We start from the raw sequence: 17,365 nt of genomic DNA, 5'->3' as shown, positions 1-17,365 counted from the left end.
TCTTTTAAATTGTTGCATGTTGCATTTATATTTTTGTTCTTTATATATTTCGTAGTATATATTTTCACTTTCACTTACTTAGCTAGCATCGAATGCAGCTAGCTAGTTTAGCCTACTCAAACACCCTATACAGATAGGGATGATATGTTAGCTAGCTGGCTACGGCTATCCAACACTGGAACTCTTCCAAGTTATGGTAAGCTTTTGGTTTTATTCATTTATTGGCATTAGGGCCCGCCGGTGTAACTGCTAAAGTCCTTGCTGTTGACTGTACACTGTACTGCAAGATTATAGCGGGTTTACTAGCACGTTAGATCTGGTAGCTATGTTGACTATGACGTGACAACAATGTAGGCTGTGTGTAATGGTTAGCGTTCATGATATGAAGGTTTGGGTTTGAAAGGTGTTATCGTCTCGTCACAGACAGCTGATGTGTTTTGCACTTAAGTCCCCAGCCATGGGAAAAGGTGAGAGGAGGAGAGTGCATAGATGGATGCAAGAAGGAATTATATGTACAACAAGCTGTTTGTATGTGGCTACTATGAAAGTGAACTGTGCTTGCATGTGATTCTGTTTCCTATATGGAAGCAAATGGAACGATACAGGGATAAACATATCTGAATGTGTCCAATAGAAACTCTTGTTTGCAACTGTTGGACTAATGATTACACCCTATATCAGCAGGCAAGAGTGTGCAAGGGGAAAATTTGAGTATCATGTAGTAGCCTAAACCTATCAATGTTACATTGAGCAAAATAAATAATAGAAAAAATAACAATATGGTGATGGGGTAGTTGGATGGGCTATTTACAGATGGGCTATGTACAGGTGCAGTGATCTGTGAGCTGCTCTGAAAGCTGGTGTTTAAAGCTAGTGAGGGAGATATGAGTCTCCAGCTTCAGTGATTTTTGCAGTTAGTTCCTGTCATTGGCAGCAGAGAACTGGAAGGAAAGGCGGCCGAAGGAGGAATTGGCTTTGGGGGTGACCAGTGATTGTCAGTTAAGTACAGATGTAAGATCTTAATTTCAGCCAGTTTGCTGGCATTTTTTGTTAGGGCAAATCAACAAACGTTGGCTGAGGATAACTGGAGGCTGCTGAGGCTACTGAGGGGAGGACGGCTCATATTAATGTCTGGAACGGAGCAAATGGAATGTCATGTAATTGATACCATTCCACTAACTCCACTCCAGCCATTTCCAGGGTGGACTATAGTAGTTGAAACGCGTTGCAGTTTTGCATCCTGATGCACCATGCTGACTGTTCCTACATCTATTCTTATGGAAATATATTCTGTTAATAGTTCACTGAAGTGTATTGCAACGCGCTGGCTGCCTACTCATCTTCTTTGTTGGATTAATTGCCATTTAGGGGCCTACCTTCCCACCGCCCTCATCTCACTGGCAAATCAAGACAACAATTTTTAAGAGAAAATTGCAAACTTTAGGATACTTTTTAAACTGTAACTTTCTAATTCTGACAAAGCTACATTTGTGTCACAGCCACAGGAACTGTAGGGTTCTGGTCCGTAAGCAACGCAGCAGCTCAGAATGGAGAACACTTCACTTGATATGCAGCTCTGTGAGAATTACATTATGATGAATGTATTTATCTGTATTTATGAATGTTGTTAGCTAATCATTTCCTTTATTGGACTAGACATTTATTTATAGAATATCAAGTATGTCATACATGCACAATAAATGTGGCAACAGATGATGATGTTGTTTGGTTACACTGTGTTTACCCATTATAGAGCATTGACATTTTAGTCATTTAGCAGATGCTCTTATCCAGAGTGACTTACAGTTAATGCATTCATCTTGAGATAACTAGATGGGCCAACCACATATCACAGTCATAGCAAGTACATTTTTTCCTCAATAAAGTAGCTATCAGCAAAGTCAGAGCTAGTAAGAGGGGAAAAAGTCAATTGTGAGTGTTGGAGTTGTTGGTCATTGCAGCTTTTAATCAGGTTGTATATGAGCCTGAGAAACATTAGGAATCTATAGTTTTGTATCAGATATGGCCTCACCATCTGTTTAATACACTGTTGCTACTCACTGTTTATTATCTATGCATAGTCACTTCACTTCTACTGTACCTACAGTACATGTACAAATTACCTCGACTAACCTGAGTCCCTGCACATTGACTCGGTACCGGTACCCCCTGTATATAGCCTCGTTATTGTGTTACTTTTTTATAATTTTTTACTTTAGTTTATTTGGTAAATATTTTCTTAAATCTTTCTTAAACTGCACTATTGGTTACGGGCTTGTAAGTAAGCATTTCACGGTAAGCTCTACACTTGTTGTATTTGGTGCATGTGACAAATAAAGTTTGATTTGAGATCCATACTACATACACAAAAGTATGTGGACACCACTTCAAATTACTGGATTCTGCTATTTCAGTCACACCTGTTGCTGACAGATGTATAAAATCAAGCACACAGCCATGCAGTCTCCATAGACAAACCTTGGCAGTAGAATGGCATAACTGAAGAGCTCAGTGACTTCCAACATGGCAGCGTCATAGGATGCCACCTTTCCAATAAGTGCTGTTATTTTGAAGTGGAAACCTCTAGGAGCAACAACGGCTCAGCTGAGAAGTAGTAGGCCACACAAACTTACAGAATGGGACAGCCGAGTGCTGAAGTCCTCGGTTGCAACACTCACTACTGAGTTCCAAACTGCCTCTGGAATCAACTTCAGCAAAATCACTGTTCCTCGGGAGCTTCATAAAATAGGTTTCCATGGCCAAGCAGCCGCACACAATATATTATATTATTTTTATTTTACGAACATGGCCTTATTTCTATTACAGCATATTGGATGACTGTCATTCATATTCCATTCACCCAGTTCAATGTAACATTGATAGGTTTAGGCTACTACATGACACTCAAATTTCCCCTATAGCTATCATGAGGTTGCTACAACCTAGCCTATGAATGAAAGTTTACAACATAGGGACATACAGGTCGAGAGAGTGACACATGGGTGCATACAGGTTGACATACAGTGACACATGGACAAACAGTGACACATTCAATACCACCTTGCACACTCTTGCCTGCATCTCAATCCCATAGAAAAGTTGTGGGCAGAACTGAAAAGGCGTGTGCAGGCAAGGAGGCCTACAAACCTGACTCAGTTACACCAGCTCTGTCAGGAGGAATGGGCCAAAATTCACCCAACTTATTGAGGGAAGCTTGTGGAAGGCTACCCGAATGGTTTGACCCAAGTTAAACAATTTAAAGGCAATGCTACCAAATACTAATTGAGTGTACGTACCCTTCTGACCCACTGGGAATGTGATGAAAGAAATAAAAGCTGATATAAATCATTCTCTCTATTATTCTGACATGTCACATTCTTCAAATAAAGTGTAGATCCTAACTGACCTAAGACAGGGAATTCTTACTAGGATTAAATGTCAGGAATTGTGAAAAACTAAGTTTAAATATATTTGGCTAAGGTGTATGTAAACTTCGACTTCAACTGTATATAGCCATAATATGACATTTGAAATATCTCTATTCCTTTGGAACTTTTGTGAGTGTAATGTTTACTGTTTTTTTTGTATTGTTTATTTCACTTTTGTTTATAATCTATTTCACTTGCATTGGCAATGAAAACATGTTTCCCATGCCAAACAAGCCCTTTGAATTTAAATGAATTGAGAGAGAGATGGAAAGATAGAGAGACTGAGAGGGAGATAATAAAGTATGATAACTGTGTGCGTGCAGTTCTGCAGAGAGTTTGCATGAGTTCTCCTGCATGGTCATAGGTCAGTGTGGCTGAGGTAGATGAAAAACCTTCCCACTTGTGTGTTTTCAGGAGGAAGTGGTTTCTTGGTTATTGACAAAGTCACCCCTTCTACATTTCAAGTAAGATGTTGTTGTATTGTAACTTCCTGTGACTTGTGGTCTCCATAGCGACCTGCTTCTGTCTCTCAGGAGCAGTGACCATAGACATCCTATTAAATTACTAGAGGGGTTAAAGTTCCAAAATGGGGCAAAATAGCAGCCATATTGTTCAGGAAGAAATCCAAACCAGTCTAATTGGAATGCAGTAGCAGTAACAAAGCATTCATTCCATCTGGTGGATAAAAAAATAAAAGTTTAGTAAAAAAGCACGATGCAAAGATATTGTAAAAGTACAGGTTATTAGAAGCAAACATGTATATGTGACATTCATATAGAAAATATGTTATTCTATCATCTGAATGACAGAAATAATGAATCAATGATAATAAATGTCAGTACATTTACAACCCAACAGTTCAATACACAATACAAAGCAAATAGAATTACTGTGGCTGTTTGTAAGATCTATCATCATTACACCATACCATTTATTTAAGCTGTTACAGTAATACACAATACAAAGCAGATAGATCTGATAAACAGCTACAGTAATTCTATCTGCATTACACCATATCATTTATTTAAGCTGTTACAGTAATACACAATACAAAGCAGATTAGAATTACTGTAGCTGTTTATCAGATCTATCATCATTACACCGTATCATTTATTTAAGCTGTTACAGTAATACACAATACAAAGCAGATAGAATTACTGTTGCTGTTTATAAGATCTATCAGCATTACACCATATCATTTATTTAAGCTGTTACAGTAATACACAAATGGTTAAATTAAATATATTTGTTGTATTTATCTGGTAAATTAAAATAACATACAAATCCTTAATGTACAAGATGTTATTGTGTGTGTCACGTTCGTCGTAATGATTGGACCAAGGCGCAGCGTGAGTAGCGTTCCACATCTTTATTATAACGTGAAACTTCAGCAAAATACAAAAACAATAAATGATCAAACGAAACGTGACAACAGTGACATGCAAACAGGCACCTACACAAAAACAAGATCCCACAAACCAGTGGGGAAATGGCTGCCGAAATATGATCCCCAATCAGAGACAACGATAAACAGCTGCCTCTGATTGGGAACCATACCAGGCCAACATAGAACTAGACAACCTAGATAGAAACACCCCCCCAGTCACACCCTGACCTAACCAAAATAGAGAATAAAAAAGGCTCTATGGTCAGGGCGTGACAGAGTGTCCCTCACAGAAAAAACACATGAGAAATGTAATGTGAAATCAAGTTTTCACATGTGCAGTTTCATGTCATCACATGTTGCTTCAAATAAGATCACGTGATCACATGAAAACATGTGTTTTTGGAATACTTCACATGTTCACTTGTAAAAATGAATGTGTTTTTTTCTGTATTTGTGTGTTCGTGTGCATGTGTGTGTGCTCATTTTTGTTTGTTTGTGTGTGTGTGAGCATGCCTGCATGTGTGTGTGCTTGCGTGCATCGAGCATGCATAACCCATGTTCCCGGTTGTTCCCTCTCTGATGGCGTGTCCCTCCATCTCCCTCAAGGACCTGTAACATATCACCACACACAGTTATTTATCCCTCCATCTCCCTCAAGGACCTGTAACATATCACCACACAGAGTTATTTATCCCTCCATCTCCCTCAAGAACCTGTAACATATCACCACACAAAGTTATTTACCCCTCCATCTCCCTCAAGGACCTGTAACATATCACCACACAGAGTTATTTATCCCTCCATCTCCCTCAAGAACCTGTAACATATCACCACACAAAGTCATTTAGCCCTCCATCTCCCTCAAGGACCTGTAACATATCACCACACAGAGTTATTTATCCCTCCATCTCCCTCAAGAACCTGTAACATATCACCACACAAAGTTATTTATCCCTCCATCTCCCTCAAGGACCTGTAACATATCACCACACACAGTTATTTATCCCTCCATCTCCCTCAAGAACCTGTAACATATCACCACACTAAGTTATTTATCCCTCCATCTCCCTCATGGACCTGTAACATATCACCACACACAGTTATTTATTCCTCCATCTCCCTCAAGGACCTGTAACATATCACCACACAAAGTAATTTATCCCATCTCCCTCAAGGACCTGTAACATATCACCACACAAAGTTATTTATCCCATCTCCCTCAAGGACCTGTAACATATCAATCACCACAGAAAGTTATTTATCCCTCCATCTCCCTCAAGGACCTGTAACATATCAATCACCACACAAAGTTATTTATCCCTCCATCTCCCTCAAGGACCTGTAACATGTCACCACACAAAGTTATTTATCCCTCCATCTCCCTCAAGGACCTGTAACATATCACCACACAAAGTTATTTATCCCTCCATCTCCCTCAAGGACCTGTAACATATCACCACACAAAGTTATTTATCCCTCCATCTCCTTCAAGGACCTGTAACATATCAACACACAACATGTTTTAGTGCATGCAGTCAAACATAGTCCTAAGAATAAAACAGAGATATACTGTATCTATTGACAGTATATCTCTATGATATGAGCATTAGTTCCATATAAGTAATACCCTGATTAACCATGTACAAGAAACATGTCGTTTTTCTACATCCTCTGTTGTTCAGCCTATGTTGTGTTACTTTCATGTGCAAGCTTCAAAGAAAAACGTCAGTAATTTAAAGATCCTATGCAGCCGTTTTCATCTCAATATCAAATCATTTCTGGGTAACAATTAAGTACCAACCTGTGATTGTTTTCAATTAAAATGGTCAAAAATAAACAAAAAGCTTCTTTGGAAAGGGTAATTTCTCAAGCAAGAAATTTCTAGGACTCTCTGGAAGTGGTCTGAGTGGGGAGGGGAAAACTGAAAATTAGCTGTTATTGGCAGAGCTGTTCGGAACTCTTTCTTATTGGTGTATTAACACATTTTGGACATGGTGATGTCACCATGGAAGGCCAAACCTCCATCCCACCAAAACAGACGGAAATTTCTATTGGTCTTTTCAAAACAGCTCTTAAACTAAAAGGGCATTATCATAAACTAAATGGGCCTATCGCGTGAACACAGGACTTTTGAGGCACTGGAAGGGATGAAGCTACTCGAGACATGAGGAGAACTGAGACGGACATTATAGTTGTTGAATTTACAACTTTTCCATTTGAAGGGATTACGGATTGCATTTAGCAAAGAGACTGTTGTTCAATTTCACTTACCTCTTACAAGTGTACAGAAAGTCTTGTTAAATATCTATAGAATTTACCTGAATTCACCTGCTGCTGTGTGGAGAATTTAGTCACGGTAGCTTAACTTGTCAGATCAGGAGCTGTTTTGCTGCTTGCTAGGTCCAACAGTGTCAGTGCCTGAGTTTTAAGAGTACACTCTCTGTACCCGGGGTTATATTATCTTTATTCCTATATTGTAATTGATTGTGTGGTATTTGAGTAACTGCAAATGTTTTAATCAAAATATATTCATGTTAAATTGCATTCTGTGTGTGTTTGTATTTTCAATGAGTCATTCATTTTGTAGCGTCAGAAACATTCTGAAAACAGTAATATAAGCCTTTATGTATCTATTAGTAATATCGCTAGCCTCTTGTTTCCTCTAGTGGGTGAATATCATAAAGGTTTATACACTGAGATGTACTTTTCACCATTATTCCCTTGCTGATCTATCCAAGTCTATGGTGAGAGGGTTACATATAAGTATCAATAGCATCTTACCTGGGGTTGTGTCTGACTTCAGTTGAGAATAGACTGAATCTGCCTCTGGTGGGGTTGTTTCTGTAGGGAGTGAGGATAAAATACATAGATATTCAATAAGGGGTCAGAGGTATGAGGTTCTGATAGGGGGAATATGGAGGGAGGGATGTCCAGACTTACCTCTCTTCTTCTTGGCTTTGGTCTTCTTTTGGAGGTCAACCTCAGCATAGGACACATCAACAGGTCCAGCTGCTGCTGACAATGGACATTTCCAGTCAAGAAATAAAGGAATTAGCTTATTGCATATTCTGCCTCTTCATAAAAACTCTCAAATTGTGAATTTATTGACTAACTACCAAATTGTAGAATAGGTCTTACCTGTGGCTTTCCCTGTCTGCACCTCAGAGTAGACTGGACTTTATTTTGGATCAGCTGGCTTTTCTGAGGAGTAGGAAGATGGGCTGAAGTTTTGTATATTTGGTTTTATTTTCAAATATGTAAATGTTCCAACTTTGATACACTGCACAATATTAATTGATGTCACAGTTGAAAGTCACCTTTCTTTTTCTTGTCCAACTTTTTGAGTTGAATCTGGGCGTATGTCACATGACTTGGTCCAGCAGCAGCATCTGAAACATACAGGTGACACACTAATATTTCTACTTAGGACTCTATTCAGTCTGTATTGATGAAGGGTTACAGATTGACTGACAGAAATGTAAAGGTCATTTCTGATTGAGCCGACATGTACAGCGTTTACCTTGAATGTAGTCTCCACTAACGTGGGAACATTGCCTTTAAATTTAAATCACTGTAACGCTGAACTTCCACGATACGGACTGAATACAGCCCTTAGTATTAGTGTGTTAGTCATATTAAACACATGAAGAACAGCAGCAGTAACTCTATACTGTATTCATATTAAACACATGAAGAACAGCAGCAGTAACTCTATACTGTATTCATATTAAACACATGAAAACAGTAGCAGTAACTCTATACTGTATTCATATTAAACACATGAAGAACAGCAGCAGTAACTCTATACTGTATTCATATTAAACACGTGAAGAACAGCAGCAGTAACTCTATACTGTATTCATATTAAACACATGAAGAACAGCAGCAGTAACTCTATACTGTATTCATATTAAACATATGAAGAACAGCAGCAGTAACTCTATACTGTAGTCATATTAAACACATGAAGAACAGCAGCAGTAACTCTATACTGTAATCATATTAAACACATGAAGAACAACAGCAGTAACTCTATACTGTATTCATATTAAACACATGAAGAACAGCAGCAGTAACTCTATACTGTAATCATATTAAACACATGAAGAACAGCAGCAGTAACTCTATACTGTATTCATATTAAACACATGAAGAACAGCAGCAGTAACTCTATACTGTAGTCATATTAAACACATGAAGAACAGCAGCAGTAACTCTATACTGTATTCATATTAAACACATGAAGAACAGCAGCAGTAACTCTATACTGTATTCATATTAAACACATGAAGAACAGCACCAGTAACTCTATACTGTATTCATATTAAACACATGAAGAACAGCAGCAGTAACTCTATACTGTAGTCATATTAAACACATGAAGAACAGCAGCAGTAACTCTATACTGTATTCATATTAAACACATGAAGAACAGCAGCAGTAACTCTATACTGTATTCATATTAAACGTAACATACAGTACCATTAACATTGTTGTCTGAGGGATTGATCGTATCATAGATGTGAGCACCACCTGTTGGTCAAAGAAGAGAGAGACAGGTTAGTTAGGTTGGTTATCCCTCAGCTTGTCTAGGGACAGAGAGTACAGTAACATGTTGTTAATAAAGTGGATGTTGATGAGTCAGTGTATGAGGTTACAGAAAGAGGAGTGGTAGAGGTCTGAGCTGAGAAACTGACCATGCTGCAGAAGTGTATACCCAGCATCAGGAGCCTGGCCCTGGGTAGATCCTTGGTCCTGTTGGGGGTCCTGGTTGGTGCTCTGGGGCTGGGGGTTCCTAGAGGGAGAGATATACTCATGAAGTACTAAGACGATATGTTACTGAATTATCATAGTTGAGAGACGGGTGTAGTCACGAGAATATTCTGTTGAAACAGGAACCTGTAAAGAGAAATGCATACGATTATATCGGGTCATTGCTGTTTTTAACTATTGTAATTACACATTTTTCTAACTAAACATGAACTAAAACGTTTAATGATTAATAATAAAATCTCACCTTTGGTGTTTTTAAATCGCCACAGCAGGATGAGGAGAATGACCAGTAGAACACCAGCAACAACCAGACCCACAACCACTCCAACTAGGACTGATGTAGAGGATCCAGGAGATACGACTGGAGAGAGAACAGCACAACACCATCAGCCTCTGAACCAAAATATTAACTCGCCATGCAACAATTTCAATGTTTTTACTGAGTTACAGTTCATATAAGTACATCAGTCAATTGAAAAAAAAAAATATTAGGCTCTAATCTATGGATTTTACTGACTGGGCAGGGGTGCAGCCATGGGTTGGCCTGGGAGGGCATAGGCCCACCTACTGGGGAGCCAGGCACAGTCAATCAGAATGAGTTTTCCCCCTGAAAAGTGCTATTAAATACAGAAATCCCCCCCCCCCCCCCCCCCCCCCCCCTCAGATTACCGGATGTGGAGGTCCTGGGCTGGCGTGGTTACACTTGGTCTGTGGTTGTGAGGTAATAATCTGTGTAATGATCATGCTGTTTTATCAGCTTCTTGATATGCCACACCAGTCAGGTGGATGGATTATCTTGGCAAAGGAGAAATGCTCACTAACAGGGATGTAAACACATTTCTTCACTAAATTTGAGAGAAATAGGCTTTTTGTGCATATGGAACATTTCTGGGATCTTTAATTTCAGCTCATTAAACATGGGACCAACACTTTACATGTTGCGTTTATATTTTAGTTAAATAGGTGTATAGACCAGCCTGTATCTTTTGATAATTTAGTTGAGAGATCATATTTTCTATGGGAGTACAAATCCAAACGTATGTTAACATCAACACTATAATCACTATCACACAGATGATGAAAAGTTAACTTGAGATCATAATCGTTTTCTCACCTCTCACTGTCATCCAGCTCTCTGGTGATTCTCCCTTGTCAGGGGATTTGCATTTGTAGAATCCTTCATCTGACTTGGATACTGCAGGGATGGTCATCTCTCCTGTGGTCTCATTCTTGATGAGTACTCCATCTTTGTAGAAATCAGCCTTGATGTTTGAGCTGGTTGTCCAGTATTTGCAGGTCAGAGTCACAGAGTCTCCTTCAGTCATGGGATGGACAGGGCTCTCCAGGATCACATAACCATCTGTTTAACATAATATATAAATAATACTGTAAATCTGAATACTGGAGTCATCACCCTCAAAATATTATGATCTTGTATTTTATAAGAGATGCAATTCAGTTACAGAATTGAACATCCTATCATACATTGAAATGTTGTTGTTTTTTGAGTGTGAATGTCGTACAATACACTTACCATCCACTGTGATGTTGACAGCATTACTGTACTCTCCTGATCCAGACTCACACCAGAACACTCCACTGAACCATGTGTATGTTGACCTGATGGTACATGTGGACCCTGTTATTGATCCCCAGTTAGAGACACACCCTGACTCTACTCCTCTCTCTGTGTATCTCATCAGTCTCCATCCAGTAGAGTTCCCCTTCTCCTCACAGCTCAGTGAGAGAGACTTTGATCTAAAGTGTTGAGTTGTGTTGGGACTTATTCTGAGAGACACTGAAGGCTGCAGATCTGAAACAAAGAGAGACGGAGTAAAACCTTTAGTTAAATAATATATATTATACACATGAGGGAGACTTAAATATGTTTTAATGTAGTTAGTTACCTCCTGACCAGAGAAACTGAGGTTCACTGAAGAGTGTGTTATAGACTGGGTCTCCTCTCTCAGCTCTACACACATATCCTCCTGTGGGAGTAGGACCAGCAGGGATCAGAGTGTAGGAGTCTTCACTAGTCACATTGTCAGATTGGGGCAGTAGAGAGTAAGACTTGTCTGATAGGGAGGGTAACCCAGCTCTGTAGGGAACAGTCCTGTACCAGGAGAACCTCCAGCCTGTAGACGTCTTGTCAACTTCACAGCTCAGAGTCACTGAGTCTCCAGGGTTCAGCCACTGAGGAGAGATACTCAGGACAGCCTTGGGTTTATCTGTTATGAAGGAAGTATTTAACCTTTTAATCTTACAAATATTTGAGAGAACAATCATGACACATGTAGACTTAAATAGACTTACATGACACATTCAGTTGTACAGCATCACTGGTTTCAGAGCGCTTGTTTCCCTTCACACCCTGACAGGTATATGAACCACTGTTAGATGAGCAGACAGGACTGATTCTGTACTCTGGATTTGCATTAGAGTAGACTGACTTCCTGTCGTTATACCACTCATACTGCCAGTCAGAGTCTCCTCCTCCCTGTATGTTACATCTCATAGTAACAGTCTCTCCACTGAATATCTGGGTCAGAACAGCAGAAGGGTCAGAACAGCGACAGGTCTCTCTGCACAGACACAACAAATAGTGAATATGTTGCACACATCAGAATACAAATGACGCTCATCAATACTCACATCAATAGACCCTGAAGACATGAAAGGTATTCAGTAACATATGGACAACAAGTAGACTACATATTATTAATCCACATAGGAACCAACTATCCTAAACAGTATAAACTCACCAGTAATGTTTATCTGGACTGGGTCACTGTACAGAGTGTAGTAGACTGGGTCTCCTCTCCCAGCTCTGCACCAGTACTGTCCTCCATCAGAGACACTGACCCAGCTGAGTGTGTAGGAGTATCCAGAGGTTGTGGTTACTGGTGTAGAGTCTGGTCTGTGTCTGTACCAGTAAAACGTCCATCCAGAAGACTCTACAGTACAGCTCAGTGTCACACTGTCTCCTGTGAATACGTCCTCTTTGTCTGAAGTCAGTGTAGTCGATGGCTGATAATCTGTTGGTATTGCAATAGGTTTGAGTGGGAAGATCCACTTTACTGACACACACAAACAACAACAACAACAACAACAACAACAACAACAACAACAGCAGCAACAACAACAACAACAACAAAGTAACTCACCAGTCACAGTGAGGGTAATAACATTACTTGGTTGTGAAGATGTGGGTCTGGATCTTCTCTCTCCCTGACACCAGTAGAGACCCTGGTCAGACTCAGCAGCTCTACTGATGGTGAGGGTGTCTCCTGTTATAGTGTGTCTGACAGACTGAGGTACTACATTATCATTCCTGTCTTTGTACCACTGATAGTTCCAGATACTGTCAGACTCTACTGAACACGTCAGAGTAACTGTCTCTCCAGGGAACACAGGGTTTGGCTCTACACTCAGTTCAGCTTTGGGCAGGGCTGTGAGAGAAGAGCATCAAATTAATCAGATTATTTGAACATTATTTGATATACATCATGTGGATTCATATCCAACAGTTTAGCTATTGGAGAGTTTAGATAAAAGTCAATTCTAGGTGTATGTAATCAGTCTCGAGCTCACCAGTTGATCTGATGAGGACGGTTCCACTGAGTTGAGACTTCTGGGGCCGATCTCTCCTGGTCCCCAGACACTGGTACTGACCATCTTGGTCAGGGAGAGAGATGTTGATGGTTTTACCATGTGTACCGGAACCTGGTTGGTTGTTTCTGGACCAGTGGTACGTCCAGTCTGTGTAGTCTGGTATGTCACACTGCAGACTGACTGTCTCTCCAGAGTAGAGGAGACCCTGAGGAGAGACACTCACTGAGGCCGTGGGTAGAGCTGTTGAAAGACAATGCAGTCAGTTGTTGATTCATACCTAATATGAGAACAAATGTTGAGAATCTTGCTATCATGGTATTGATTCAAAAAGGTTATCATTGGGAATAATTGCATTTGGAGTTAGTACATAAGGCCTCTTTTTACTCTTTGTCAATGATTTAGTCTCAAGCTCACCAGTGAGCTGGATAGAGAGGGCTCTGCTGAGTTGAGACTTCTGGGGCCGATCTCTCCTGGTCCCCCAACACTGGTACTGACCATCCTGGTCAGGGAGAGAGATTGTGAGGGTTTTACCATGTGTACTGTAACCTGGTTGGTTGTTTTTGTACCAGTAGTACATCAAGTCTGTGTAGTCTGGTATGTCACACTGCAGACTGACTGTATCTCCATAGTAGAGGGGACCCGGAGCAGAGACACTCACTGAGGCACTGGGAAGAGCTGTGGAAACATAAACAAAATATATCCAATATACACTGAGTGTACAAAACATGATGAACTTTCCATGACATAGACTGACCAGGTAAATCAGGTAAATCCATCCATGTCACCTGTTAAATCCACTTCAATCAGTGTAGATGAAGGAGAGAAGACAAGTTAAAGAAGGATTCTTAATCCTTCAGACAATTGGGACATGGATTGTGTATGTGTGCCATTCAGAGGGTGAACGGGCCAGACAAAAGATTAAAGTGCCTTTGAATGGGGTATGGTAGTAGGTGCCAGGTGCATTGGTTTGCACCAAGAACTTCAACACTCCTAAGTTTTTCACACTCAACAGATTCACGTGTGTATCAAGAATGGTCCACCACTCTAATGACATCCAGCCAACTTGACACACCTGTGAGAAGCATTGGAATCAACATGGGACAGTATCCCTGTTGAACGCTTTTGACACCTTATAAAGTCCATGCCCTGACGAATTGAGACTCTTTCGAGGGAAAAAAGTGCACGTTTGCAACTCAATATTAGGAAGGTGTTCTTAATGTTTTGTGACACTCACTGTAAATTATTATAGTTACCCATAGAGATGTTTACATGATTAGTTAGACTTACCAGACACAGTCAGTTGTACAGGATCACTGGTTTCAGAGCGCTTGATTCCCTTCACACCCTCACAGGTATATGAACCACTGTTAAATGTGTAAACAGGACTGATTCTGTACTCTGGCTTTTTGTTAGAGTAGACTAACTTCCTGTTGTTATGCCACTCATACTGCCAGTCAGAGTCTCTTCCCCCCTGTATGTCACATCTCATAGTGACAGTCTCTTCACTGAATATCTGGGTCCAGTTAGGTTGGAGGGTCAGAACAGCCTCACATCTCTCTGCACAGACCGAACACAGACACCTGACTGAATATACAGTTGCAAGGAAGGTGTTCTTAATGTTTTATTCACTCAGTGTATTTTGTGCAACTAAATACTTACAGCTCTTACCACATTCTTTACATTCTCTCTCAGACACAAACATCCATGGATAAAAATGTCAATAAAAAAGAGCTTCAATATAACAATTGATCAAATAAATGAATATCTACCATCATCTTCACCACAGTGTCCACAGTAGATGAGGATACTCAGCACTTCAACAAAGACAAAGAAAGTCATTACAGTACAGTAGTAATACAGAAGTGTATACTACTATAGTAATAGAGTAGTAATATTAACATTAGTGCATTGTGCTCATAGACAAACACACAAACACTAATACAACGTCAGTACTTACAGAGCAGCACACAGAGCAATGTGTTGTCCATTCTGTTCCACTGGCAAGTGACTTTCTCTGAACTACAGTTCTTCTGACAAACCCCTCTACTTCCTATATGATGACAGTCTGTTTAGATCACACCTCTTCACCATCACACAGAAAATAGAGAGAAAATTATTGAGAAACGTACAAAGACTGTGAGAAAAAAGCGTAGCGGTTGATGGCGTGTTAAATATCTGACCAACTTCTTCTTATGGTTGGCTACATGACCTCACACTGGTTACTTCCTCTTTATTGGATTAAGGGAGAATGGAAGGAGAAAAGAGATCTGACATGAGATCAGAACTTGTGATTTGATATCAGTATGTGCAGATGTTAGTTTATTTTTACACCCACCATGCACAGATAGATGGTTCCCCTCAAACCTTTGTTTACTCTTTAAAGAAAAGTTATCTCAGAATTTGTCATGTTCAGTCAACTTCCTCTTTCTGTAAAAGCAGTGGACACAGCAACGCTGTGGTCTTATTGTTGGTGGAAGAGAGAACTAACAAAACTAAAGTAATGATCTGAGGAAGTGTCACGACTTCTACCGAAGTCGATGCCCCTCCTTGCTCGGGTGGTACTCGGCGGTCGCCGTCACCGGTCTTCTAGCCATCATTGATCAGTTTTTCATTTTCCATTGGTTTGTCTTGTCTTCATACACACCTGGTTCCAATCCCATTCATTACATGTTGTGTATTTAACCCTCTGTTTTCCCTCATGTCCTTGTCATTGATTGTTTGTGTTATGTATGTGTGTATTTTGTATCGGTGTGCGACGGGTTATTTTTACCCATGTTATTTTTGTACTTTGGTTTTGGAGTTTGTTTTTTTGTTAATTAAAATACTCCAGTTTAACCAAGTTGGTTTCTCCTGCGCCTGACTTCCCTGCCACCTACACACACACGACTATGACAGAATCACTGACCAAAATATTGAAGTCAGCAGGAGAAGATACCCCGGACAGGGAGGTGGAGGAGCGCATCCAGGAGAATGCGGAGAAGCTACACCATATGTGCGCCGCCATGGATCGCGTTGTCCAGAATATGGACTGCTGGGAGAGACAGGGAGTTCATCTTGCACATCCAGTCACCCAACCGGGGTCTCTGGAGCGCCCCTTGTCAACCTGAACCCGATGGCATCCATCTAGCCATGCCTCAGGGTTACGACGGAAGTGCTGCCAACTGCCAGGGTTTCCTACTCCAATTAGAACTTTATCTGGCCACGGTCCACCCAGTTCCAACTGACCGTGAGAAGAGTTTCGCCCTTATCTCGTGCCTCACCGGGAGAGCCCTGGAGTGGGCCAGCGCTGTGTGTGGAGAGGGAGACGCGGCATTGGACCATTATGAGGAGTTCACCCGCCGTTTTCGGGCAGCTTTCGACCACCCACCCGAGGGCAGCGTGGTGGGTGAGCGCCTCTACCATCTGAGGCAGGAGACGAGGAGCGTCCAGGATTTTGCCCTGGAATTCAGGACCCTGGCAGCCGGTACGGGATGGAATCACAGGGCCCTGATTGACCATTACCGCTGCAGTCTGCGTGCGGACGTCCGTCGGGAGCTGGCCTGCAGAGACACCACCCTCACCTTCGACCAGCTGGTGGATCTTTCCATCCGGATGGACAACCTGCTGGCTGCTCGTGGACGTCCAGATTGGGGTCTGGTGTTTCCATCCTCCCGCACCCCCTCTCCTCTACCCATGGAACTGGGAGGGAGGGTGCACAGGGAGACTGGAGGGGGTTCTCGCTCGTGCACCATATGTGGCCGCAGAGGTCACACTGCTGGTCGGTGCCGGGTAGGTTCCTCTGGGAATCGAGGTAGCAGGCAGGGCGCTCTGGCGCCACCCCAGGTGAGTAGGCACCATTCTCATCCAGAGCCCTCTGTTGAACATATATTTGTCTGTTACTTTTCCTGAGTTTTCCCCACGTTCCCAGCATAAGGCGCTATTAGATTCATGCGCGGCTGGGAATTTCATTGATCAAGCTTTTGCTCATAGTTTAGGGATCCCCATTGTACCCGTGGATGTGCCTTTCCCCGTTCACACCTTAGATAGTCGACCATTAGGGTCAGGGTTTATCAGGGAGACCACAGCACCTTTGAGTATGGTGACGCAGGGGGTCACATGGAAGAAATGTGTCTTTTCCTTATTGACACTCCTGCGTATCCCGTGGTGCTGGCCCTACCTTGGTTAA

General features: G+C 41.2%; 1 protein-coding gene across 1 annotated transcript; it reads right to left on the bottom strand.

The window, feature by feature from the left end:
* Window positions 1-4,782: 4,782 nt before the first annotated feature.
* Window positions 4,783-15,233, bottom strand: LOC106577812 (Fc receptor-like protein 3). The gene is made up of 19 exons (XM_082964572.1): window positions 15,158-15,233; window positions 14,970-15,014; window positions 14,488-14,757; window positions 13,615-13,875; window positions 13,180-13,440; window positions 12,753-13,037; window positions 12,351-12,623; window positions 11,902-12,168; window positions 11,496-11,816; window positions 11,123-11,401; window positions 10,703-10,948; window positions 9,833-9,949; window positions 9,513-9,610; window positions 9,298-9,348; window positions 8,133-8,204; window positions 7,954-8,016; window positions 7,756-7,830; window positions 7,597-7,656; window positions 4,783-5,424 (listed from the first exon to the last, which is right to left on the bottom strand). Exons 1-15 carry the CDS (start codon window positions 15,186-15,188, stop codon window positions 8,178-8,180), a joined length of 2,832 nt encoding a protein of 943 aa, XP_082820698.1. The 5' UTR covers window positions 15,189-15,233; the 3' UTR covers window positions 4,783-5,424; window positions 7,597-7,656; window positions 7,756-7,830; window positions 7,954-8,016; window positions 8,133-8,177.
* Between the last annotated feature and the right edge of the window lie 2,132 nt (window positions 15,234-17,365).

The sequence above is a fragment of the Salmo salar genome, chromosome 18, assembly GCF_965601325.2.
Source record: "Salmo salar chromosome 18, fSalSal1, whole genome shotgun sequence".
In the NCBI taxonomy this organism is placed as follows: Eukaryota; Metazoa; Chordata; class Actinopteri; order Salmoniformes; family Salmonidae; genus Salmo; species Salmo salar.
The sequence above is the reverse complement of the archived record's forward strand: the minus strand, read 5'-3'. Positions and strand labels throughout refer to the sequence as shown.

What these genes read in the sequence shown, in the direction of transcription:
- LOC106577812 (XM_082964572.1), bottom strand. Translation starts at nt 15,188, where the DNA reads ATGGACAACACATTGCTCTGTGTGCTGCTCT. An exon ending in TGTCAACATCACAGTGGATG is followed by an intron (nt 10,949 to 11,122) that starts GTAAGTGTATTG and finishes TATGTTAAACAG; the next exon opens with ATGGTTATGTGATCCTGGAG. An exon ending in GTATACACTTCTGCAGCATG is followed by an intron (nt 9,349 to 9,512) that starts GTCAGTTTCTCA and finishes TTTGACCAACAG; the next exon opens with GTGGTGCTCACATCTATGAT.